Source organism: Macaca fascicularis, chromosome 18, assembly GCF_037993035.2.
Source record: "Macaca fascicularis isolate 582-1 chromosome 18, T2T-MFA8v1.1".
NCBI lineage: Eukaryota > Metazoa > Chordata > Mammalia > Primates > Cercopithecidae > Macaca > Macaca fascicularis.
This window is the reverse complement of record NC_088392.1, coordinates 36,613,491-36,641,248: the sequence shown is the minus strand read 5'-3', so window position 1 is coordinate 36,641,248 and position 27,758 is coordinate 36,613,491. Positions and strand designations below refer to the sequence as shown.

The 27,758-nt window shown below is 35.6% G+C and overlaps 1 protein-coding gene across 8 annotated transcripts in view; it reads left to right on the top strand.

Annotated features, from left to right (window-relative positions):
• DCC (DCC netrin 1 receptor) overlaps positions 1-27,758 on the top strand; it is a 1,206,733-nt gene that overhangs the window by 710,037 nt on the left and 468,938 nt on the right. For all 8 annotated transcript variants that reach the window (XM_005586668.5, XM_074022755.1, XM_074022754.1 and 5 more), the window contains exons 6-7: positions 22,785-22,939; positions 25,821-25,941. In XM_005586668.5, the coding sequence (XP_005586725.3) occupies positions 22,785-22,939; positions 25,821-25,941 (276 nt within the window). The remainder of the gene's footprint in view (positions 1-22,784; positions 22,940-25,820; positions 25,942-27,758) is intronic.

Genomic DNA, 27,758 nt, shown 5'->3' with positions numbered 1-27,758 from the left:
TAACAAACCTACACATTCTGCACATGTATCCCAGAAATTAAAATATGATGAAAATTGAAAAATAAAAACAAGAGGATCATGAACAAATCCTTGGAGATTACTTCTCACCTGACATTTTATTCTCCAAAGCCTAGTTCCCTGAATGAGCAAACTATCATAAGCAATTAAACTGCTCTTTTAAACAGCCAAGACCTTCAGATCACTTTGAGTTTTCTTTGCCAAAGGAGAGTTTTGAAAGTGATTTGCCTAACATGTTACATTTCAAAAATGACTTTAGGAGGGAAATGTGATATCACTGAACGGCAAGGTTGTGTTTCAGATAGTTTATTCCTAAACTGTATGCTTTAACAGTCTCATTACTCTAATTGAGTTAGATACTTTTGCACTATCAAATCCTAGTAAACTATTCTAGGGATAAATAAAAACCTAGCCATGCTACCCTCACACACCACACTCACTATTCTGTGATACCATTTAACTCTTCCATTAAAGTACTATTACTGTGCCTGTGAATGCCACGGTAAAAGAAGGATCAATTTAAATTGCCTAAAAATGCTAAAATTTCCCTGGATCGAATGGGTAATGGCACTGAAAGCTTCAAACATGTTTCATAAAGAGTTTGATATTATTGTTCTTGTCTACTAATATCTGAATTATTGAAGAATTAATACAGAGGTATTGCCTTTAGAATAAGAAACATATCTTCTCCTTTCAAAGAGACAATAACAAGAAAGTCTGCTGGGAAGCATCTTCAAAACATGAAAGAAGGGAATTTGGAGTCGGTGCCATTTTACCTTCCATGTTTGCTTGATGTATAAAGCAAAGGCAAGATAGTCTCATTTTAGTTGGAAAAAAGAAAAATGAATATCTCCTTGTTCAGGAATCATGAAGTGACTGCATAGGCCATAGAAATACTTTGATGACTTGCATAGTATGTATATTTTAATGTAGTTTGGTAGAAGAGAAATGCCACTCATTGAAATTCAGGAAGCTTGAGTTCTAATATTGCTGTTGATATTTATGAACTATGTGATGCCATAGAAATAAGCCATTTACCCTTAACTTTTTAGTACATAAAATATAAGGCATGGACTAGATATCTAAGACTCTTTATAGCTCCCAGTTGATCAATCAAATTAGCATTTACTCAGGACTCATTACTTTAGGATATAAAGTAATAAATAATTAACTAGAGTTCTCTTCTCAAAGTACTTACAACCTACATTTCTGCCCCACCTGAAGTTCAGGCTTACTAAGAAATAAAAAATAACCAAACAAAGAAAATAACTCCTTACGTAACTCATAACTTGACATCTAACTTAATAGATTTTTTTTTCTTTTACAATGCAGAAAATTTGTACCAGCTTTAAAAATATGCATGCAATAGTAGAGCATTCATATTTCAGGTTACATTTTTGTTAAAGGCACGTCAATGAGTGCAAAAACATTCAAGGGCATAAGTATGGCCATAGAATATAGATGTTTGTAGATGTATATATGTATGCATGATTCACAAAGTCTTGTGTTGATTAGCGTAACTGCTTATGTTTGACATATGAACAGAAATAAAATGTATATACAGAAACAAATAAGGTAAATATGAATAAGTATGAAAATATTTATGAAAATATATCAGGGATATTTTAGAAGCTTCTGAAAAGCACATGTTTTTAAATCAGAATCAATGGATGGATTATAAGCTTTCTAACAAGCTTTCCTTTAATTGATGAATAATATGGTAAGTACAATTATGCAAATACTTTAGAGAATGAGAAGGTATAGAAAAGATTCTGTAAAACTGGAAGAATTACATAAAACATTTCCTCGAGCTTTTCTTTCCAACCCTTTTCAATGAGATTTTAAGGGTAAGAGGATTTCAGTCTGAAATGCTAGGACAAAAATGTAAGATTATAGCAATTCTTAGTTAGCCTTACATTTGGCCCTTGTAGTTCATGGATATAGAGAAGGAGATGAAGAAGTGTTTCCTTGAGGCTTGAAGAGTATTAGTCGTGGGAGAAGATGTTTAGGGTTACAAATTATTTTGTGTCAGTGCTGACTGTCTTATCCCAAATGACAAAGATGGCTGTCTATAGCTTAATATACATGTGCACATACAGGCACACACATACATATGCTGCATATGTTTATTTATAATATGCAAGGTCCTCTAAAGTGCAAGACTGAGGGCAGGGATTTAAGAGTAGAAATCTTAATAGTCAATGAAAATCCCTAGACTTCTTTTGATTTTGCACTGCTGTAAACATGTACTAGATTTCGCTATTTTGTAAAAGTTTAATGTGTGCCTTTGTCATTTCCCATTAATACATTTCATTTTAAAGTTTGATGAGAGTTCTTCACGACTAAAATAAACTTTATGAAATACAAATATTTTATTCCGATTTACCACTATGAATTACACATGAATTTTATAATCATTCCTCCTTGGCTTTTAAATATTTGGCAAATGGTCAGAAACTATTTTCATCGACTGTGCAGGAAACCATTCAAGTTTATAGATGGCTCATGTGGTGAGATTTTATAAATCTAATCTGTCTCTTTCACACATACAAATGCTTTTTCCATGATTTCTGAAATCCTCACTTACAAAGCAGTGAAATTACTATGAAGTCTCATGTTATCTTCAGGTAGATAACTAAACACTCTTTGGGCCAAAATATAGGAATGAAAAAGGCAAATAGGGTCTCAAAGCTGGAATATAATCAGTGCTGGAATTACACTTTCACCAAGTAATCCCAAAAATACATCATAGTAAGTGTTGATTTGAAAGGAATACTGTCATTTCTCAATAAGGTGTTGAACTAATTACCCTTAAACTGCCTTTGAGTGACTTTTTATGATTTTCGTAAGATGGTAATGTTGGTATATATTGTTTTAAGCTATGCATTAATGCTTGCCAAATATTAAGTGGAAGAATAAAAAGCAAAGTGAAAATTTTATCTGTTATTTCTTTTCAAGATCAACCTTATGTAAATGTTTCAAGCTAAATCGCATTGAACTACCCATACATACTTCCACGTTAGACTCAGAATTTTAAAACTGGAAAAATAAAAAAGCCTGCAGATAATTTACTTTGTTTTAGTAGCAGAAAATATTCTGCTAGAACTCTACATTAATGTGGAAGTTCAGTATATAGAAGAGATCAACATTAAACTAATTTGTTGGAAGGTGTTAAAATGTTGAGAAAGGCAATACAAGAACCACGCCACCCACAGTAACACTTGCAGGAATTCCACATAACTTGAAAACACAGACTACAGTTCAAAGTTCTTAGTTTACAAAGTAAGAAACTGAAGTCAAGAAAAGTTCAGTGACGTGACACACTAATGTTTTGAGTTTGCAAACAAGATAAGTTACAGAAGGTATTCTATACCTTCTAGATCTTCAAAATAGGAAACCAAAATCCGGGAGAGTTCAATGACTTGCTCTAAGTCCGTGACTCTCTCTACAACATGGCCAGAGCTGGGAGTCAGAGCTCCTGTCTTTCATTTTTTAATGCAGTGGCTTTTCCCAGGTCTTCCTGTGTTTATTCTCCTTTCACCAAATTTGGGGTAGAAAAACATTTTGTTGTTCTTTTCTCCACATGATCTCCCTGAAGGGTTTATATGCTTGTCACCAGCAACTACATTTTCTCTGAATTGCTTTCAAGCCCCAGTGGACAAATATGATAAAAGAAAAAGGAAAGAAAGGTAAATATGTTTATCTACTATAACTCGTGTGCTCTTTACACAACCTCTTACAATTTCCAATGAATTCTTCTACTCCTTAAGGCTATTCTGGTGAGCCCTCCCTGCAGGTAGATTTTATATATATATTTAGATATATATATAAAATAATACATAATATATATTATATATAAATAATATGTAATATATATTTTATATAATATACAATATGTTATATATTGTATATATTATATATAACATGTATTTTATATATTTTATGTATTTATATATATACACACTTTTTTTGCTATAGAGGAATCTTTTTGTTGTTGTTGAACTGAGATGTCATATATACTTGCATGTCTGGAAATACATCTGTAATAACTGACTCTACCCTTCATTACCTTCACTTATAAACTCATATTTGTTAATGGATTTCACCTTGCAGGTCTCAAGATTTTACTTAGACATACTGCTTTTTTCAACTCATCACAAAGCCTGTAGAGATAGGAACCTATTGCTTTAATTACAGCAGAGAGATAATCTTTACGTCTCTGAGGCATAGTCCAGGTAATAGACGCCTGGAGTCTGCTTACCACTAAAGACTTTGTGACCTTGGGCAATGTACTTAACCTCTCTATGCCTTATTTTTCTCCTGTGAAAAATGAACATGGGACTAATGCATAATTGAATACATGAATAGATAGATCTGTTTTATTTTGCTTTTTCTTTCGAGATATGTGTGTGTGTGCGTGCGTGTGTGTATATAGTTTATGTATTTAAAATTGTTTTTAATGTTATAATAATATGCCACTCTTAGCTTGCTCATTTATAATTAGGAAAACGCCATTTCCACACACTATTAAAGGCATATTTTAAAAATCTTTGTTTAAATAGCCTTTTTCTTTTGAGTTATGTTTTGAGAATACTGAATCTCTTTTTGTTAATTTTTTAAGCCCTTATTTTAGGTTCAGAGTATATATTCTTTTGAGTATATAGTCAATAATGAGATTACTAGGTCAAACGGAAATTCTCTTTTCAACTCTTTGAGGAATCTTCACAATGGCTGAATGTACAGGTTTGTTATATAGGTAAATTGCATCACATGAGTTTGTTTTACAGGTTATTTCATCACCCAGGTTATAAACACAGTACCCAATAGGTGTTTTTTCTGATCTTCTCCCTCCTCCCACCCTCCACTCAGAAAAAGGTCCCAGTGTCTCTGGTTCCTTTCCTTCTGTCCATGTGTTCTTGTTGTTTAGCTCCTACTTATAAGTGAGAACATGTGGTATTTGGTTCTCTGTTTCTGCATTAGTTTGCTAAGGATGATGGCCTCTAGCTCCATCCACGTTACTTTAGAGGACATAATCTCATTATTTTATGGCTGTGTAATACTCCATGATATGTATGTATGTATGCATGTATGTATATGTGTGTGTGTATGTATGTATATATACATATCACATTTTCTTTATCCATTCTACTGTTGATGTGCATTTAGGTTGACTCTATACCTTTGCTATTGTGAATAGTGCTGCAATGAAAACATACACGTGCATGTGTCTTTATGGCAGAATAATTTATATTCTTTTGGGTATATAGTCAACGAGATTGCTAGGTCAAACGGCAATTCTCTTTTCAGCGCTTTGAGGAATCTTCACAACGGCTGAACTAATTTACATTTCCAACAGCAGTGTATGCGGATTTTCTTCTCTCCACAACCTCACCAGTACCTGTAATTTTTTGACTTTTTAATAATAGTCATTCCGATTAGTGTAAGATGGTATCTCATTGTGGTTTTGATTTACATTTCTGTAATGATTAGTGATATTGAGCATTTTTTTCATATTATTGTTGACTTTATGTCTTCTTTTGAAAAGTGTGTGTTCAAGTCCTTTGCCCACTTTTTAATGGGGTTGTTTTGTATTTTTCTTGTAAATTTGTTTAAGTTCCTTATAGATTCTAGATATTATGCTTTTGTAAGATATTATGCCTTTGTCAAATATTTTATCCCATTCTGTAGGTTGTCTGTTTACTCTGCTGATAGTTTCTTTTCATGCAGAAGCTCTTTAGCTTAATTAGGTTCCATTTGTCAATTTTTGTTTCCGTTGCAATTGTTTTTGTCTTCTTCATCCTGAAATCTTTGTCAGGTCCTATATTTAGAGTGGTATTTCCTAGGTTATCTTCCAAGGTTTTTTTTTTTATAGTTTTAGGTTTAACATTGAAGTATTTAATCCATCTTGAGTTGATTTTTGTATATCGTTTCAGGAAGGAGTCCAGTTTCAATCTTCTGCATATGGCTAGGCAGTTATCCCAGGACAATTTATTAAATAGGGAGTCCTTTCCCCTTTGCTTCTGTTGCTTATGTTGTTTTGTAGTAGCAGTAGATGGTGGTAAGTATGCAGCATTATTTCTGGGCTCTCTATTCTATTTTATTGGTTTTATTGGTCTAAGTGTCTGCTTTTGTACCAATACCATGCTACTGTGGTTACTGTAGCCTTGTAGTAGAGTGAGAAATTGGGTAATGTGATGCCTCCAGCTTTTTTCTTTGTGCTGAGGGTTGCCTTGGCTATTTAGGCTCTTTTTCTTTTTTGGTTCCATGTAAATTTTAAAATAGTTTTGTTTTCTAAGTCCGTGAAAAATCTGATTAGTAGTTTCATAGAAATAGCATTGAGTCTGTAAATTGCTTTGTGCAATGTATTAGTCAGGGTTCTCTAGAGGGACAAAACAAATAGGTCAGATGTATATATGAAAGGGAGTTTATTAAGAATAACTGACTCACACAATCACCAGGTGAAGTCCCAAAACAGGCCATCTGCAAATTGAGGAGCAAAGAAACCAGCAGTAGCTCAGTCCAAGTCCAGAAACCTCAAAAGTAGGGAAACCAACTTTGCAGCCTTCAGTCTGTGGCCGAAGGCTCAAGAGCCCCTGACAAACTACTGGCGTAAGTCCAAGAGCACAAAAGCCAAAAAACGTAGAGTCTGATGTTCAAGGGCAGGAAGCATCCAGCACAGGAGAAAGATGAAGGCCAGAAGACTCAGCAAATCAGCTTCTTCCACCTTCTTCTGCCTGCTTTGTCTAGCCATGCTGGCAGCAGAGTGGATGGTGCCCACCCACATTGTGGGTGGGTCTTCCTGAGGGTGGGTCTTCCTGAGGGTGGGTCTTCCTCTCCCAGTACTTGACTGAAATGTTAATTTCTTCTGGCAACACCCAGAAATACCCAGATACACCTGGAAACAATATTTTGTATCCTTCAATCCAATCAAGTTGGCACTTATCCATCGCAGGCAATATGGCCATTTTAATGATATTCTTTCTATCCATGACCATGGAATGTTATCCATTTTTTGTGTCATATTTAATTTATTTCAGCAGTGTTTTGTAATTCTTGTTGTAGAGATCTTTCACCTTCCTAGTTAGGTGTATTTCTAGGAATTTTATTCTTTTTGTGGCAATTGTGAATGGTGTTGTGTTCCTGATTTGACTCTCGACCTGGATATTATTGGTATATAGTAATACTACTTATTTTTGTAGATTGATTTTGTATCTTGAAACTTTGCTGAAGTTGTTTATCAGATGAAGGAGCTTTTGAGCAGAGACTATGGTGTTCTCTAAATATAGAATCATGTTATTTGCAAATAGGGATAGCTTGACTTCTTCTCTTCCTATTTGGATACATTTTATTTTATACTTCTACCCGATTGCCCTGGCCAGGACATCCAGTACCATGTTGAATAGGAATGGCTTGGACATTTTTTTAATGCAAAAAGGAAAAGAGATATATCTGTACTTGCATAACTATTGAACACTTTCACCTTGGCATGTTTACTTTCAGAGACAGTTTTCCAAAAAAAACAAAAACAAAAATTTCAGGCCAGGTATAGTGGCTTATGCCTGTAATTTCAGCAATTTGAGTGGCTGAGGCAGCAGGATTACTTGGCCCAACTAGGCCAACATAGTGAGACCCCATCTCTAAAACAAAATTAAAAAATTAGCCAAGCATGGTGACATGCGCCTGTAATCTCAACTACTCAGGAGAGTGACACGGGAGGATCACTTGAGCCTGGGAGGTCGAGGCTGCGTTGAGCCATGATTATACCATTGCACTCCAGCCTGGGCAACAGAGAGACGTTGTCTCTAAATAAATAAATACATAAATAAATAAATGAAAGTTCATGTTTTTATTCAAGGGCATAATTGATGAAGTCCCTGCTGAAAAAGGTAAGAATGATTAGAACATCTCTCATAGCAGATTTGCCTTCTCATTCCTCCTCCCATTTTCCCACCTTTGGATCTATAGTAGCTAAAATACTTGTTTCACCCTGTTCAGGTTTATAACAATGGAATTTTTTTTTCAGTAACCATTGTTTCCATTGTGTTTACTTTTATTTCTATATATAACCATATTCAAAATATACCAACAATTATTTTACTACAATGTCTAACTATTTGGGTGGCTGATGCTCTTAATTGCTTGGATTTTGTTGTTCGATTTATTCTAGAAAGTGCTATATTTCCTGATCACTTTTCATAGTTGACAAAGTGGATTTAGATATAAAAGATCCTGTATAATATTTGGTAACATTGCTCCATTGTCTTCTGATATTGGATATTAACATATGGAAGTCTGATTCCCTTTCACTTCTTGTGTTTTGATTTTGGTTTTTCTCTCTGGATGTTCAAATAATTGACTCTTATATCTTATATCTTATATATCTTTACTCCTCATCTTATAAATAAGATATATCTCTATCTTTTGAGATCAATGTACTGAGTTTCCCAGAAACACAGTCTTTCAATCTGAAAATTTAAATTTATTTTCCTGGAAAAGTATCCTGTTATTTAACTTTGAATATATATTCTGTCCCATTTGTGGACTCATGGCATCAGGAATGCCAGTTATTTTAATACTACATTATCTTTGTACTACTTTTTTGGTACAAACTTGGCCCTAATTACTTTAATTCCTTCACCCTTCTCATTTACATTCACTCTGATGATATCGAGTCTGATATATGTTGGTAATTTGATTTTTGGTGGCATCTATTATGAGACTTGTACTTTCTAATTTATGTATTAGTTATCTAATGATGTTGTTTTGGTCCTTGATTCATTTCCTTAGGTCCACTAACTCCCCTTTCATTTAATTCTGTTGTTTTATCCTCTAGCCTTTGACCTCTAGCTTTATTGAATTTATTTTCATTTTAAATGAATCCGTTGTGTGAAGCAACTTGAAAAGTTTCTTTCCTTCTCTACCCTATATTTTCTTCTGGATTAAGTGCTTTATTTCTTACATTAAATCTCTCTATTCTCTTCCTCGCTCCCCACACCCCTTTTTCTCTCACTCTTTTGCATTACTGTCAGGTGTATTATATTTCTGTATTATGCCTGTCTTTTATCTTGATCACGTGGGAGTGGCACTGTCCAGACATTCTACTTACTCTAATGTAGTATAGGTTACTTCTAGACTTATTTGCCATTGTTCTTGGGATCCCTTAAGCTCCTGTTTGAAGGCTAGGTGTTTCACATTTTGTGCATTTTTAACTAACCAGCAGGTATGGTAGGGGAATGAGTTTAGTTAAAGCAGCATTCAAACTCATTTAGGATACATAGCTTTGCTGGCTAGTACTGTCTCCTACTCCTGTTTGTGGGAGAAGGGGCTGTTCTCAGGTTGAATTAGATCTTCATTTCATTGGTGGTCCACAAGCCTTACCTTTACTTAAAGCCACCTCCATCTCCTGTGTGTCTCCTCAACAATAATCGCAACTTCTTCTCAATCAGAAAAGGAAATGCCAGGCATGATGGCTCATGCCTAATCCCAGCACTTTGGGAGGCTGAGATGGGAAGATCCCTTGAGGTCAGAAGTGAGAAAATAGTGTGTCCAACACAGTGAAACCCTGTCTCCACTAAAAATACAAAAATTAGTAGAGCATGGTGGTGTGCACCTGTAATCCCAGCTACTCGGGAGGCTGAGGCAGGAGAACCACTTGAACCTGGGAGGCGGAGGTTGTAGTGAGCTGAGATTGCACCACTGCACTCCAGCCTGGGCAACAGAACAAGACACTATCTCAAACACACACATACAAACACAAGAAAAACTTGAGGCTATTCATAATTTTGCATTGATTGATGTTCAAAGGTGTTAGTGAGAATTCTTAGACTGTCCCCCAAATTTCAGGACAATTTCTGGGGTTTAAGGTAGATAAGAAAGTAAATCTTCCTTTTTCTATTCTACTCCAGAAACACTTGTTTTGATTTTGTTGTTGTTATTTGCTATTGCTATGCTTTCTTTTCATTCTTTGACTGCTGTGGGTGATTTTTATGTGTCGATGTATATACTAGGATTTACTCTTTATTTCATTAGGAATTAAGAGAGGGAAATTCAGTTACGTGTTATAATCTAGAATTCCCTCATAGAAAATCTACTAATAAGAAATGTGAAAAACAAATTTTCTATTATGTTTTAGTGTACTTCTTCAATGCAGTTAAAAATACAGAGAAATAGTTTTCTTCCATGACAGAAACATTTATTCTACACTTTTAGAATAGCCACATCTTTTCCTCTCAAATACCAACAGAGAATACTAGAAAATATTTGACTGAGGAAAAATAATAGCTTTCAAATTTGTGTCAGTATGCATTGTTAGGAAATGGATAATTTACATTGGATATTTATTTGTGGCATCAAACAACACACATGATTTAACATTTACATCTTGTTTTCCTTAACATGGTCTCATTTAGTTCACAGCTAAAATAGAAAATTGGACAGAGAAAGAGGTTTATCAATTGTGTATGTATGGATATATATTTGTGTGAGTCTATATGTGCACAGGGCACTTTATTCTATGTGATCATATATTTTATATAGAGGCATCATAATAGATGCCACCTTAGTATTTGTGGGGCACAGGATCTAGGCTCTAGGATCTCCCGCACATACCATAATCTGTGAATGCTCAAATTCCTGATATATAATGTTGTAATATTTGCATATAACCTACATAAATCTTCCCATATATTTTAAATCATCTCTAGATTACTTAACTTAATGCAGTGTAAATGCTGTGTAAATGGTTGTTAAACTGCATTTGCATGTTTTATTTTTTATAGTTGTGTTGTTATTTTTTCATCTGCAGTCAGTTGAATCCTTGACTGTAGAACCCACAGATATGAAGGACCAACTATACAAAATCTTAATTCTCATCAGAGAATACATACAATTATCTCATATGAGGATATATATAAATATAAATATGTGTGTATATGTATCCTCACACACACACACGCAAGCTTAATTATTGGAGAGTTGCCAATATCTATCAAAGGTCATAGATAGCACATAAATTATTTCCCGCCACTATATTAACAAAAGCATAGCAATAATATCAGTAAGTATATAGAATTAGGACCCGAAGATAAGCCTCCTATTATTATTGTCAGTGGTTTGAGTCTCACAAAATTGTGCTCTCAGTTTGATCCTAGGCTCCACAATTAGAGAGATGGAAAGCTTAGTCTGGATGTAGAGAGAAGCAACTCTGATTACAGAAAGAAATGGAACTAAGGAAGGGTAATGGGATTATTTGTCTGACTGAAGAAAATTGTGTGGAGAGATCTAGAATCGTTTCCTAGCATATATGAAGGACACTAACTGTTCTTCATTCCCACAGCACATATGGCAGAATTTTTAGATGGCAGCAAGCATTTCTCAGCAAATTTGCTCACAATAAGTATACTATTACGGTGTGAAAATAAAATTCAAAGGTCTAACATTTTATTTCTCTAAGATTATTGAAACATTGTCATTGCCAATGATAGCAGAATAGCTTACTATTTGTTCTAGTATTCTATGGATGCAATTCGTATTAACTATAGAATAAAAGAATCCCCTTATATCTTAAATGTTGTTTCCCGCTTACATTTTCCAAAGTGATTACTCATCTGCAGCCAGAAGCTGACTGAATCCAAAGGGTTTGCCTGTGAGGACTGAACTACACTTATGCCTGGTCATCTACAAATATTTATTAAGCACCTGTCCCATGCTTGGCTTTGGGGACACAAATATAAATAAGACAATCCATGTTCTTAAGGCGTTAGTAGCTTAGTGAATTCATATCCAGATTGATTTCACAATGGGATGAATTGCTGTAGAATCAACTGCTTTTCTGTCATGTAGTTTTCAGTAATCATGTATTTACTTTCATTTGAGGAAACATATGTAAAATTAAATATTCCCACTTGGTCTTATACCTGTGTCAGGAAAAAAGTTAAACCATATTCCAGAAGTTGTCAGAGCACCCAAACACATTCCCCTCATCATGAAAATAATCACTGTCAGACGACACTGAAACATCTTTTGGAATAGAAAATACTTAGAATAAAATCCATACCTTGAAATCCATTTTTTCAAGTACAGTAGAAGTGCCAATCATTATTAATAGAATGTAACTTAAGTATGCTTTTGTTTCCAATGTGTAATACATTCTGCTCTCTTAAGGATAGAAATCAACTTAACCTAAATTTTTAGAAAGTATAGTCAGGTATGTGTGAGAGACACTCATATGGAGAATCAAATGTAAATCTCAACAACCAATCCTATCAGAGAATACAGATACGTAGGTAGGAGAAAGTAAACTAGAGAGAAACATTAAGCAGACTTCAAGTCACTTGTCACGTAAGAAAAAGCCAGGAGAGAGGCGCTGAATAGGACAGAAGATGCATCATCACAGCCCCTTCCTTAAAAAGGAGGAAGGAAGGAGTATGCATTTAAAGATCAAGTTAGCCATAAATAGCTGTTATTATTTTGAGGTACGTTCCATCAATACCGAATTTATTGAGCGTTTTTAGCATGAAGGGCTGTTGAATTTTGTCAAAAGCCTTTAATGCATCTATTGAGATAATCATGTGGTTCTTGTCTTTGGTTCTGTTTATATGCTGGATTATGTTTATTGATTTGCGAATGTTGAACCAGCCTTGCATCCCAGGGATGAAGCCCACTTGATCATGGTGGATAAGCTTTTTGATGTGTTGCTGAATCCGGTTTGCCAGTATTTTATTGAGGATTTTTGCATCGATGTTCATCAGGGATATTGGTCTAAAATTCTCTTTTTTTGTTGTGTCTCTGCCAGGCTTTGGTATCAGGATGATGTTGGCCTCATAAAATGAGTTAGGGAGGATTCCCTCTTTTTCTATTGATTGGAATAGTTTCAGAAGGAATGGTACCAACTCCTCCTTGTACCTCTGGTAGAATTCAGCTGTGAATCCATCTGGTCCTGGACTTTTTTTGGTTGGTAGGCTATTAATTATTGCCTCAATTTCAGAGCCTGCTATTGGTCTATATGACAAACCCACAGCCAACATCATACTGAATGGGCAAAAACTGGAAAAATTCCCTTTGAAAACTGGCACAAGACAGGGATGCCCTCTCTCACCACTCCTATTCAACATAGTGATGGAAGTTCTGGCTAGGGCAATTAGGCAAGAGAAAGAAATCAAGGGTATTCAGTTAGGAAAAGAAGAAGTCAAACTGTCCCTGTTTGCAGATGACATGATTGTATATTTAGAAAACCCCATTGTCTCAGCCCAAAATCTCCTTAAGCTGATAAGCAACTTCAGCAAAGTCTCAGGATACAAAATTAATGTGCAAAAATCACAAGCATTCTTATACACCAGTAACAGACAAACAGAGAGCCAAATCATGAATGAACTTCCATTCACAATTGCTTCAAAGAGAATAAAATACCTAGGAATCCAACTTACAAGGGATGTAAAGGACCTCTTCAAGGAGAACTACAAACCACTGCTCAGTGAAATCAAAGAGGACACAAACAAATGGAAGAACATACCATGCTCATGGATAGGAAGAATCAATATCGTGAAAATAGCCATACTGCCCAAGGCAATTTATAGATTCAATGCCATCCCCATCAAGCTACCAATGAGTTTCTTCACAGAATTGGAAAAAACTGCTTTCAAGTTCATATGGAACCAAAAAAGAGCCCACATCTCCAAGACAATCCTAAGTCAAAAGAACAAAGCTGGAGGCATCACGCTACCTGACTTCAAACTATACTACAAGGCTACAGTAACCAAAACAGCATGGTACTGGTACTAAAACAGAGATATAGACCAATGGAACAGAACAGAGTCCTCAGAAATAATACCACACATCTACAGCCATCTGATCTTTGACAAACCTGAGAGAAACAAGAAATGGGGAAAGGATTCCCTATTTAATAAATGGTGCTGGTAAAATTGGCTAGCCATAAGTAGAAAGCTGAAACTGGATCCTTTCCTTACTCCTTATACGAAAATTAATTCAAGGTGGATTAGAGACTTAAATGTTAGACCTAATACCATAAAAATCCTAGAGGAAAACCTAGGTAGTACCATTCAGGACATAGGCATGGGCAAGGTCTTCATGTCTAAAACACCAAAAGCAACGGCAGCAAAAGCCAAAATTGACAAATGGGATCTCATTAAATTAAAGAGCTTCTGCACAGCAAAAGAAACTACCATCAGAGTGAACAGGCAACCTACAGAATGGGAGAAAATTTTTGCAATCTACTCATCTGACAAAGGGCTAATATCCAGAACCTACAAAGAACTCAAAACAAATTTACAAGAAAAAAACAAACAACCCCATCAAAAAGTGGGCAAAGGATATGAACAGACATTTCTCAAAAGAAGACATTCATACAGCCAACAGACACATGAAAAAATGCTCATCATCACTGGCCATCAGAGAAATGCAAATCAAAACCACAATGAGATACCATCTCACACCAGTTAGAATGGCGATCATTAAAAAGTCAGGAAACAACAGGTGCTGGAGAGGATGTGGAGAAATAGGAACACTTTTACACTGTTGGTGGGATTGTAAACTAGTTCAACCATTATGGAAAACAGTATGGCGATTCCTCAAGGATCTAGAACTAGATGTACCATATGATCCAGCCATCCCATTACTGGGTATATACCCAAAGGATTATAAATCATGCTGCTATAAAGACACATGCACACGGATGTTTATTGCAGCACTATTCACAATAGCAAAGACTTGGAATCAACCCAAATGTCCATCAGTGACAGATTGGATTAAGAAAATGTGGCACATATACACCATGGAATACTATGCAGCCATCAAAAAGGATGAGTTTGCGTCCTTTGTAGGGACATGGATGCAGCTGGAAACCATCATTCTTAGCAAACTATCACAAGAACAGAAAACCAAACACCGCATGTTCTCACTCATAGGTGGGAACTGAACAATGAGATCACTTGGACTCAGGAAGGGGAACATCACACACAGGGGCCTATCATGGGGAGGGGGGAGGGGGGAGGGATTGCATTGGGAGTTATACGTGATGTAAATGATGAGTTGATCGGTTCAGCACACCAACATGGCACAAGTATACATATGTAACAAACCTGCACGTTATGCACATGTACCCTACAACTTAAAGTATAATAATAATAAATAAATTTAAAAAAAAAAAAGATCAAGTTAGCTGAATACAGTTCCTTTGGCAACAAAAATTGGTGCAGGAAGAATAGAAACTATGGGGTTGCTTTTCTCATCTCAAAATTGAGAAGTCTCTTACAAACACTATTACCTAGAATGAGGATTTTGTTAAGGTATGTTTAACATAGAAGCTTGTATTTATAAAGAACATTTTTCCTCTTATGTGTATTAGTCCATTCTCACACTGCTATAAAGATACTACCTGAGACTGAGTAATTTATAAAGAAAATAGGTTTAATTGACTCAGTTCCACATGGCTAGGGAAGCCTTTGGAAACTTACAATCATGGCGGAAGGTGAAGGGGAAGTGAGACACATGTCTTCACAAAGGGGCAGGAAAGAGAAAGTGCCACACTTTAAAACCATCAGCTCTCCTGAGAACTCACTATCATGAGAACAGCATGAGGGAACCTGCCCCAATGATCTAGTCACCTCCCACCAGATCCCTCTCTCAACACATGGGGATTACAATTCGAGATGAGATTTGGGTGGGCACACAGAGCTAAACCATACCAATATATTATCTCCAAACCTACATTCAATGCCAGGTAGCTTTCTTCGTAGTAATCTGAATGTGGTTACATGTGAAACAATGGCTCCTTAAAGTGAAATTATTTGTTTATAGTACTTTGATATGGCACTTGAAATAACCCATTTGTTTTGGATATAGAGGTAGCCCAATATGGCAGCAAACTCATCCTAGACATTTGGTGTGATTAGTCTTTTCAGATATATTCATTCCAGAGAAGATTAATGCGCTTATTATGTCCAGTATTTCAACAAAAATGAGCAAATAAAGTCCAAAGGCACATGGCTCCAGGGAAACTAGCTGGCTTTCCACTATTCTGAGGGCAGAATCACAGCCACTCAAAGATTATGCTTATTTTTATTTTTCTCGTAATAAAATCTGCTCATCAATCTGTTTTTTTATTCAGTTCATGTTGTTCAGTCACCAGAGTGGTTTGTGCTGCCTATTGTTAATTTAAAACAACTGCATGGTTTTAAAAATGCATTCCTTGGGAGAGTGTAAGTGTCCAGGAAATTATCCATTTCTTCTAGATTTTCTAGTTTATTTGCATAGAGGTGTTTATAGTATTCTCTGATGGTAGTTTGTATTTTTGTGGGGTCGGTGGTGATATCCCCTTTATCATTTTTTATTGTGTCTATTTGATTCTTCTCTCTTTTCTTCTTTATTAGTCTTGCTAGCGGTCTATCAATTTTGTTGATCTTTTCAAAAAACCAACTCCTGGATTCATTGATTTTTTGGAGGGTTTTTGTGTCTCTATCTCCTTCAGTTTGGCTCTGATCTTAGTTATTTCTTGCCTTCTGCTAGCTTTTGAATGTGTTTGCTCTTGCTTCTCTAGTTGTTTTAATTGTGATGTTAGAGTGTCAATTTTAGATCTTTCCAGCTTTCTCTTGTGGGCATTTAGTGCTATAAATTTCCCTCTACACACTGCTTTAAATGTGTCCCAGAGATTCTGGTATGTTGTATGTTTGTTCTCATTGGTTTCAAAGAACATCTTTATTTCTGCCTTCATTTCATTATGTACCCAGTAGTCATTCAGGAGCAGGTTGTTCAGTTTCCATGTAGTTGAGCGGTTTTGATTGAGTTTCTTAGTCCTGAGTTCTAGTTTGATTGCACTGTGATCTGAGGGACTGTTTTTTATAATTTCTTTTCTTGTACATTTGCTGAGGAGTGCTTTACTTCCAAGTATGTGGTCAATTTTGGAATAAGTGCGATGTGGTGCTGAGAAGAATGTATATTCTGTTGATTTGGGGTGGAGAGTTCTGTAGGTGTCTATTAGGTCTGCTTGCTGCAGAGCTGAGTTCAATTCCTGGATATCCTTGTTAACTTTCTGTCTCGTTGATCTGTCTAATGTTGACAGTGGGGTGTTGAAGTCTCCCATTATTATTGTATAGGAGTCTAAGTCTCTTTGTAAGTCTCTAAGGACTTGCTTTATGAATCTGGGTGCTCCTGTATTGGGTGCATATATATTTAGGATAGTTAGCTCTTCCTGTTGAATTGATCCCTTTACCATTATGTAATGGCCTTCTTTGTTTCTTTTGATCTTTGATGATTTAAAGTCTGTTTTATCAGAGACTAGTATTGCAACCCCCGCTTTTTTTTGTTCTCCATTTGCTTGGTAGATCTTCCTCCATCCCTTTACTTTGAGCCTATGTGTGTCTCTGCATGTGAGATGGGTCTCCTGAATACAGCAGACTGATGGGTCTTGACTCTTTATCCAGTTTGCCAGTCTGTGTCTTTTAATTGGAGCATTTAGTCCATTTACAAGACTAAACCAGGAAGAAGCTGAATCCCTGAATAGACCAATAGCAGGCTCTGAAATTGAGGCAATAATTAATAGTCTATCAACCAAAAAAAGTCCAGGACCAGATGGATTCACAGCTGAATTCTACCAGAGGTACAAGGAGGAGCTGGCTCCATTCCTTCTGAAACTATTCCAATCAATAGAAAAAGAGGGAATCCTCCCTAACTCATTTTATGAGGCCAACATCATCCTGATACCAAAGCCTGGCAGAGACACAACAAAAAAAGAGAATTTTAGACCAATATCCCTGATGAACATCGATGCAAAAATCCTCAATAAAATACTGGCAAACCGGATCCAGCAGCACATCAAAAAGCTTATCCACCAAGATCAATTTGGCTTCATCCCTGGGATGAAAGACTGGTTCAACATATGCAAATCAATAAACGTAATCCAGCATATAAACAGAACCAACGAAAACCACATGATTATCTCAATAGATGCAGAAAAGGCCTCTGACATAATTCAACAGCCCTTCATGCTAAAAGCTCTCAATAAATTCGGTATTGATGGAACGTATCTCAAAATAATAAGAGCTATTTATGACAAACCCACAGCCAATATCATACTGAATGGGCAAAAACTAGAGAAATTCCCTTTGAAAACTGGCACAAGACAGGGATGCCCTCTCTCACCACTCCTATTCAACATAGTGATGAAGTTCTGGCTAGGGCAATCAGGCAAGAGAAGGAAATCAAGGGTATTCAGTTAGGAAAAGAAGAAGTCAAATTGTCCCTCTTTGCAGATGACATGACTGTATATTTAGAAAACTCCATTGTCTCAGCCCAAAATCTCCTTAAGCTGATAAGCAACTTCAGCAAAGTCTCAGGATACAAAATTAATGTGCAAAAATCACAAGCATTCTTATACACCAGTAACAGACAAACAGAGAGCCAAATCAGGAATGAACTTCCATTCACAATTGCTTCAAAGAGAATAAAATACCTAGGAATCCAACTTACAAGGGATGTAAAGGACCTCTTCAAGGAGAACTACAAACCACTGCTCAGTGAAATAAAAGAGGACATAAACAAATGGAAGAACATTTCATGCTCATGGATAGGAAGAATCAATATCGTGAAAATGGCCATACTGCCCAAGGTAATTTATAGATTCAATGCCATCCCCAATCAAGCTACCAATGAGTTTCTTCACAGAATTGGAAAAAACTGCTTTCAAGTTCATATGGAACCAAAAAAGAGCCCACATCTCCAAGACAATCCTAAGTCAAAAGAACAAAGCTGGAGGCATCACGCTACCTGACTTCAAACTATACTACAAGGCTACAGTAACCAAAACAGCATGGTACTGGTACTAAAACAGAGATATAGACCAATGGAACAGAACAGAGATCTCAGAAATAATACCACACATCTACAGCCATCTGATCTTCGATAAACCTGAGAAAAACAAGAAATGGGGAAAGGATTCCCTATTTAATAAATGGTGCTGGTAAAATTGGCTAGCCATAAGTAGAAAGCTGAAACTGGATCCTTTCCTTACTCCTTATACGAAAATTAATTCAAGATGGATTAGAGACTTAAATGTTAGACCTAATACCATAAAAACCCTAGAAGAATACCTAGGTAATACCATTCAGGACATAGGCATGGGCAAGGACTTCATGTCTAAAACACCAAAAGCAATGGCAACAAAACAAAATTGACAAATGGGATCTAATTAAACTAAAGAGCTTCTGCACAGCAAAAGAAACTACCATCAGAGTGAACAGGCAACCTACAGAATGGGAGAAAATTTTTGCAATCTACTCATCAGACAAAGGGCTAATATCCAGAACCTACAAAGAACTCAAAACAAATTTACAAGAAAAAAACAACCCCATCAAAAAGTGGGCAAAGGATATGAACAGACATTTCTCAAAAGAAGACATTCATACAGCCAACAGACACATGAAAAAATGCTCATCATCACTGGCCATCAGAGAAATGCAAATCAAAACCACAATGAGATACCATCTCACACCAGTTAGAATGGCGATCATTAAAAAGTCAGGAAACAACAGGTGCTGGAGAGGATGTGGAGAAATAGGAACACTTTTACACTGTTGGTGGGATTGTAAACTAGTTCAACCATTATGGAAAACAGTATGGCGATTCCTCAAGGATCTAGAACTAGATGTACCATATGACCCAGCCATCCCATTACTGGGTATATACCCAAAGTATTAAAAATCATTCTGCTATAAAGACACATGTACACGCATGTTTATTGCAGCACTATTCACAATAGCAAAGACCTGGAATCAACCCAAATGTCCATCAGTGACTTAGACTCATTTCTGATTCACAATATTGCTATTTGATACTTCAACTCCCCATTTAAGTGAGAAAAGTTATTTTTTCCCTTGAGTGCTGTCTGATATACTGTGAAATTTTAGAGAATCTGAATAGAAATAAAGATATCAAGATAGCCAGAGAAGACAAGGGGTCCAGTGTAATGCTGGAAACCTAAGAAATATCAGAAAATTACAAAATGCAGATTAGAACTCATATACACATTTGTAATCAGGAAATAATTGTTGAGGCATCCCTGTGGCACTTAACAGTATTACAACTATAATTATACGGTTAAATCAGATTATTTTCCCCTTGGTTTATCAGAAATCACTCTATTTTATTAATATAAGAGAAGGTTTTAGGGATTCACTATGTGATCAACTTTGCTTTGTTTAGTTCCATTGAGAGAAAATAAACAGGAAAATGAGTCCTACAAACCCAAGTTGGAGAAACAGTGGATCTGCATGAAAGTATTAGAAAACAGCAATCACTTAAACTCAATCATTTGTTCTTTGAGAAATTCTATTATGTAAAGCACACTATTTTTGACATTGAGATTATAGAAAACTACTCTAATTGGAGAATCAGGAAATAACAAAATTGAAAAAAAAAGCAAGAGGCTACACACACACACACACACACACATAAACAAACATACCATATATATTTATGTATTTATATATACTTATATGCAATAATTATGTTTGCTACCAGTGATGTACTCTAATATATTTTTGCATTTATTTATTTATCATGCAATTATGCATTGTTATTTACAAACATTAACTGTCATTATTGTGAATTCTTCAAGTTATAGATGAGGATAGTAACAGGCACTTGTAGTTAGAGAAGGACTTGAGATTTAAACCCAGCCCAATCTGGCTCCATTATTTGGGCTCTTGAAACTTCTCTTTTTTTTCTTCAATATAAATTTGGTGTTCTCTTCTCTCCCTTTCTATTCTCCCTCTATAGTCCTAATCCTTTCTATCCTACTCTCTCTCTCTCTCTCTGTGTATACATATACATAAATGTATATATTTAAATTTTAGTTTCAACCCAGTCAATTAATTTCAAATTCTAATGGATGTGACCCAAATTTTGAAAAACTCTAATGTAGGCATAATGATTTCAGAAACACTAAGGATGGATAGATACAGGTAGATTTTATGGCACCAGGAAAGAAGAACTTAAAGGGGGAGGAGGGTTAGAAACGTGTTTTTATTTAATGACTCTAATTGCTTATCACAATTATCTCTGATACTTTAGAAATACTATTGCATTATCCTTCTACCAGAATTTTCAAGTGGCAAAAGAGACAATTATAGCCAATCAGTTTAGTACATAAGCAGGGAATCAGACTGTCTGCCTTCACAATTTACAAGATGTATAATTTTGGGAAACTTATTTAAACACCTTGTACTTCAATCTCTCCTTTAGTAAAATGGAACTAATAGAACCTGCTTCAGGTAGTGGGAATGAGAATAATCAGTATAAAGGGCTTAGGCTAATAAATTGTGCATTGTCAGCTCTCACTAACTGTTGGGCATTGGGTAGTAAATGAACCCTTGACCAAAGTCTTTGGAAAAACAGATAGCAGAATGAACTGTTCCATATATTCAACTAATATATCTGCTCAGAGGTATTCAAGTATTATTTCTGATATCTTTTGGTTTATTGTCAGTGAATTTGGCTAAGGATTCAAAAAAGCCTTATACTAAAAATATCATCAATAATTAATAAATAATTTTAGCCAAGTTGTTTAGTGCTAGAGGTCCAAATATTATTTAGTTACTAATCAGGGAAATAAGGAGAGAGAGATCATTTAGTAGGAAAAATCAGGACTTAAATCCTGGGAGTTTTCACCAGCTCTTCTATTTTTCTGGAAGGCAATGACCATCAAAGATTGAACATTAACTTTGGTGTCAGGAGAAAGTTTGCTGATGGCTGTTAGAAAGAGCAAAATACAACAGCTACTTAAGCAAAAAATTATCACTCATCACTCATTGAGCATGACAAAAATGACATGAGATTAGAACTCATACACGTTTGTATATGAGTCTACCTTTGATAATGGCTACTAAAAATACGTATCCATTTTCTATGTGAAACAAGATCATGGGTGCTACTTCACTGTGAATTTAATCTGGCTTCTCAGTCAATATGAATATTTAAATCTGAGGTCGCTCTAAGTTTCCCCATGGAAGAGAACAAACATTACTTTTCAAAATTTCTTTCTCCTAGGCAAGGTTTTGAGGGACTAAGATTTAGCGATTAATTAGTAAAGATGTGTTATATTTGTAATTTTCATTCAATTGCAAATTTCCATCATAGAGTAACTAGTGTTATGATAATTAAGAAATGGAATTAAATTAGTATACCACATACCATGCTGAGAAAAGAATAATACAGTATAGTTAATACACTACAATAGGTAATTGCTAAGACAATGAGAATGTGGCCACAGTAAAGGTGATATAGGCTTTGTGTAGTTCCCTATTACTATAGCCAGTTTCAACAGAAAATGAGTCCATCACATTAACTCAATCCTAATGAAACTAGAATTACAGGACAACTCAGCTTTCTCATCTTATACTCTGGGTTGTCTCAGTTCTACCAACTTCCCTTTCTTTACTTCATCAGAATAGTTTCCAAAGACTTATGTACTTTTCAGCATGTAAGTCAATTGGATACATAACACATGGGTGTTCAGAATGTTTATTATGTATTTTTTTTTTTCTCAAATAGTGTTTCCTCTTTTCTTTCCTTGTGGCATTTGGGGGAACAAAAGACTTGTTTTATAACAGTTCCTGTATAATAAGCTAAGGGCTTAGGGAATTATTTGAATTACAAATATTTTCTATCCCAGAGCAGTGTTTTAAACTCAGCGAAGACCTCAGCAGCATGCAAGTTCACATCCCCACCCACTCACTTTTTTTTTTCTGTCTTTGCAGTTCCGCCATGGTTTTTAAATCATCCTTCCAACCTCTATGCCTATGAAAGCATGGATATTGAGTTTGAATGTACAGTCTCTGGAAAGCCTGTGCCCACTGTGAATTGGATGAAGAATGGAGATGTGGTCATTCCTAGTGATTATTTTCAGATAGTGGTAATTATTTTGTTTCATATTTGTTTTTTAATCCCATTCATTGTTTTCTATTTTTTTTCACTTGTTTTTATTTCCTGAAAAAAAAATGGTTCCTGTTGGAGATATTTTGTGATGTAAGAAAATTATTCAAATAAAGCAAATTATTTTCTAGACATAAGAATTTTTGAACTGAAAAAGAGTGATCAAAGAGTTCAGCCCCCTGGTTTTACAGACAAGACTTTAAAACATACAAACAAACAAAAATAAACGAAATACAGAGAGCCTAAGAATTTCCGAGTAGCTTCACAGTTTCACTGCTGGTTTATCAAAGAGAGTTTAGAATCTAGTTCTAGATTTAAGCCAAGAATCCCTTACTTTTTTGACTTTTACCCATTTTAATACAGTTTTATAAGATATGTTACTTATGATTATGGAAGTCTTCACTTGGTAAGACAGACAGCTTTTGTCTTCCTACCCTGCCTCATAGGACCAGCTTATCCTACATGAACAGTTGAGAAGGGCAGTGGTGATGTGGTGATAAGGACAGTGGGTGCTGGTGGCATTGGTGGCTGCAGTGATAGAGAGGCCGTGAAGAACCACAGTACACATCGCTTTGTAATTTTGAATACTGGAATGAATTGAAGCTAAGAGGAATAACTTTTATAGTTTCCTATAAGGTTGAGTTCATTTTCTATCCCTATTGTGGGAGATAATATGGATAGTGGTACTGTATTCACTGAGTTGTTGCCCTGGTACACAGTGAGTGCTCAATAACTTCCATTATTGTAGATTTTGCTGTTACTGGCTGAATGCTTGTCTCATTTTCAAACACTCTATGAAAACTCACTTATAGGTATAGGTTAGCACTGGAGGTTCTGACTAGGTATATGAATATATGAGAATGATAAAAAGTTCTTTTGAAATAGGAAAGAAATTGCAGCTTCCCAGCACTTTGGGAGGCTGAGGCGAGCGGATGATGAGGTCAGGAGATCGAGACCATCCTGGCTAACACGGTGAAACCCTGTCTCTACTAAAAATACAAAAAAAATTAGCCGGGCGTGGTGGCAGGCGCCTGTAGTCCCACCTACTTGGGAGGCTGAGGCAGGAGAATGGCGTGAACCCAGGAGGCAGAGCTTGCAGTGAGCCGAGATCTTGCCACTGCACTCCAGCCTGGGTGACAGAGTGAGACTCCGTCTCAAAAAAATTAATTAATTAATTAGTTAATTAATTAAATATAAAAAATAAAAGAACTTGCAGCTAAAGAAGAGGGTTTTAGGTCTACTTATGTTTGAGATGCAGACATGACACTTTCAAAGAGCTGTAATCTAAGCCAGATCTCCCGGGCAGAATGAGATTAGAGCATAGTCATCCTATGAGTCCAGACACAAGCTTTCCCCATCATATTGCAATGGACTTTATTGCAAAGTGCCTCTTCCACAATCAGTCGACTTTCAGAAACTTTCATAGTATCTGTGTGCATGCATGTTGGCCTATTATAAAGGTTCTTAAGGAATAAATCCATAAAGGACATTTTATCACTTTTATCACCACTTATTATTTTTTACTTTTAGTTGCATTTGTTTAATTGGTTAGAAATAGAGTAAGAAAGATAAAATTTTAACTTTTAAATACCAGAGTGATCCATTATTTCCTTTAAAGGCGATGCTATTTCCACTACCGCTGAATTAAAAATGATCTGCCAATGGGCACCTTAAAAAGTGTTGTATATGCCTAAGAGATATGCTACTTACACTTAAAGGACATTTTTCAGTGCCCTTAAGAACACATTGTAAAAGGCAACATTTATTTTTTTCTACATTTTGAATATAATCTTTCTCCCAGCATGACTCATTACAGTCAACCTATTTAAATTCTTCTTTTATAGGTGAAAGAAAATGTAAGGTATTGCTCTATTTGCATTACATTGTGCTTAAAAATATTTCCTCAACAGCTCCAGAAATTTGAAAGCCATTGTCTGTCACACACATAACACTGAGCACACATAGTAAGTTATATGAAAATTCTTAATTAGAAGTTAGCCAGCTTTATCAAAGAATTTTACATCAGCTAGGAATTGACTACAAGACACTAAAAACAATTAAGAATTCCCCATGAGGTAATATTTATCTCTTAATGACTTCAGGGGAGCTAATTTAACACATTTCACTTACTTAACTAATTCTTACACTAATATTGAAGATAAACTGAGTTAGTATAATTAAATGCTATCTCTGGATCATTTTATCATCCATCCTTGAAAAATATGATGGCTCAATTTCTAAATAAAAGGAGTTAATGTCGCTGTATTTAATCTATAAAGGAGAAACATTTCAGCCATACAACAAGAACCACATGGGTATAAAATATCCACCATATTCCCCTCTCCAAACCCCAAAAGGGTATATGTCAAAGCCATTACAATTTTTAAAGAATTTTTAGACATTTTTCTGGGCAAACACTTCCAGAAAATATCCAACTTTGATTTGTTCTCTATTTATAGCCTTCTTTTTTTTCCTCAGCTGCTACTAAACCTGAACTTCCTTCAATAACAAATAAAAGAGTGAGATTTCTTTTCATGCTAATCTTTGTTTCTTCTATACCTAAAAAAGACTTGTCTGTTGGCTGCTCATTTAGGTATTGAGGATGATGCGTATTTTTGTCAGCATATTTTTTTAATGTAGCTCTTGGTTAAACTGATGCCTGTGAATTCAGAAAAGAAAATTGGGAATGTGTGACGTTACCCAGGTGGCATAGGGCATGTCTGCAAAGCTGAGACACCTCAGGGCCTCTCCTCTTGTTTCTTCTGTGGTGTTTTATTAAACTTTGGTCTCATCTAAGTTCATTTTGTCACCTTGAGTTTTTTGCTTTCTAAAATATTTCACCTGCTTTTTCTTTTCCCTAGGGAGGAAGCAACTTACGGATACTTGGGGTGGTGAAGTCAGACGAAGGCTTTTATCAATGTGTGGCTGAAAATGAGGCTGGAAATGCCCAGACCAGTGCACAGCTCATTGTTCCTAAGCCTGGTAAGACGATGGGAACTTTGCTTTGGTACCTGGAATGAAAATTATGCATAGTCTGTTTATAAAATCCAAATTGTTTTCCCTACCCCTCAAAGGCAATATGGCAATATGAAATTATTTAATTAATTAAGGTGTATACTTGTGTATTGATGACATATTCCTTGTAGAAAATCATGTGCATATGTATATGTGTATATATTTATGTATATTTATAAAATATATATATATTTTATATATATATAAAATCTCCAATGAGATACAGTCATCATGAATAATAGGGCCTCTGGTTTTCAAGGCAATAACCACTAAATCATTACCTTCTCCCTCTTTTATGGTCTGCCTTTCTTCCCAGCATTCCATTTAAATATAAAAGATATAATATATACCTTGCATATATGTTATGTGTATATTTTAGTTATATATGTGAATATATACATACACACATCTATAAATACATATACATAAGGGCTATACATATTTTCTTATATGTAATCTTGAATCAATGGAAGTTGGCAGAAAAATAGATATAACCACTTGAAAGTAAGGCCCTCTTTCTCTTATCTTCTTTTAATTAGTGTATTAGTCTGTTCTCGTACTGCTGTAGAGAAATATCTGATACTGGGTAATTTATAAAGAGAAGAGGTTTAATTGGCTCATGGTTCTGCAGGCTGTATAGGAAGCATGATGCTGGCCATCTGCTGGGCTTCTGGGGAGGCCTCAGGAAACTTTAGATCAAGGCAGAAGGTGAAGGGGAAGCAAGCGCATCTTATGTGGCTGGTGCAGGAGAAAGGTGTGTGGGGGGGAAGTGCTACATACTTTTAAGCAACCAGATCTCATGAGAACTCAGTCACTATCAGGAGAACAGTACCAGCAGGAAAATCTGCCCCTGTGATCTAATTACCCCCTCATCAGGCCCCACCTCCAACACTGGGGATTACAATTTGACATGAGATTTCGGTGGGGACACAGATTCAGACCATATCAGGTAGATCTTGAAAAATTACACTTTTTAATTATAATTATAAAAAGTGTCATTTTGTTTTATAGTCCTTTGGAAGTTTAATATAGTGCTGAATTATAGAATTCTAGAATAATTCTGGGCACAGTGGCTCATGCCTATAATTCCAGCTCTTTGGGATGCCAAGGGGTGAGGATGGCCTGAGACCAGGAATTTGAGACCAATATGGACAACATGGCAAGACTTTGTACTGAAAATTAAAAATAAATAAATAAATAAAACCTAGCTGGGCATGGTGGCAGCCACCTGTAGCCCAGCTACTTGGGAGGCTGAAGGAGGACAATCGTTTGAGCCCAGGGTGTTGAAGCTGTAGTGAGCTATGATCACACTACTGCACTACAACCTGGGCAACAGAGCAAGACTCTGTCTCCAAAAACAAAACAAAACAAAAACTAGAATAAACTGATATTAGACCCATTATGTAATAGCTCTAAAACAACACAATTTCTTGGGAGGAGAGACAAAAATAAAAGCAAGAGAACCATCCTGCTGCTCTGAAATGATTAACACTAAAGAAGGTTAAAACAGGGACAAGACAGTTGTTTATGCACATCCAAATACTTCCAAATATTAATATCTCCCATAAAAATTATCTGTCATGTTACATATATTTCAACTCTTTTGGACCAATTTCCTTCCTTTTGACATGGCTCACTTTTGTGTTAATCTTTTCCTGAAGTAAGTTTAATAGAAAGTAGGAAAAACATATAAGACATAGTCTTTCTTTGGCTTTTATCATTTAAAATATACCTATGAAGTCTTTATATTTTATGCACCCCAGCCAGTTATCTGAAGATTCATA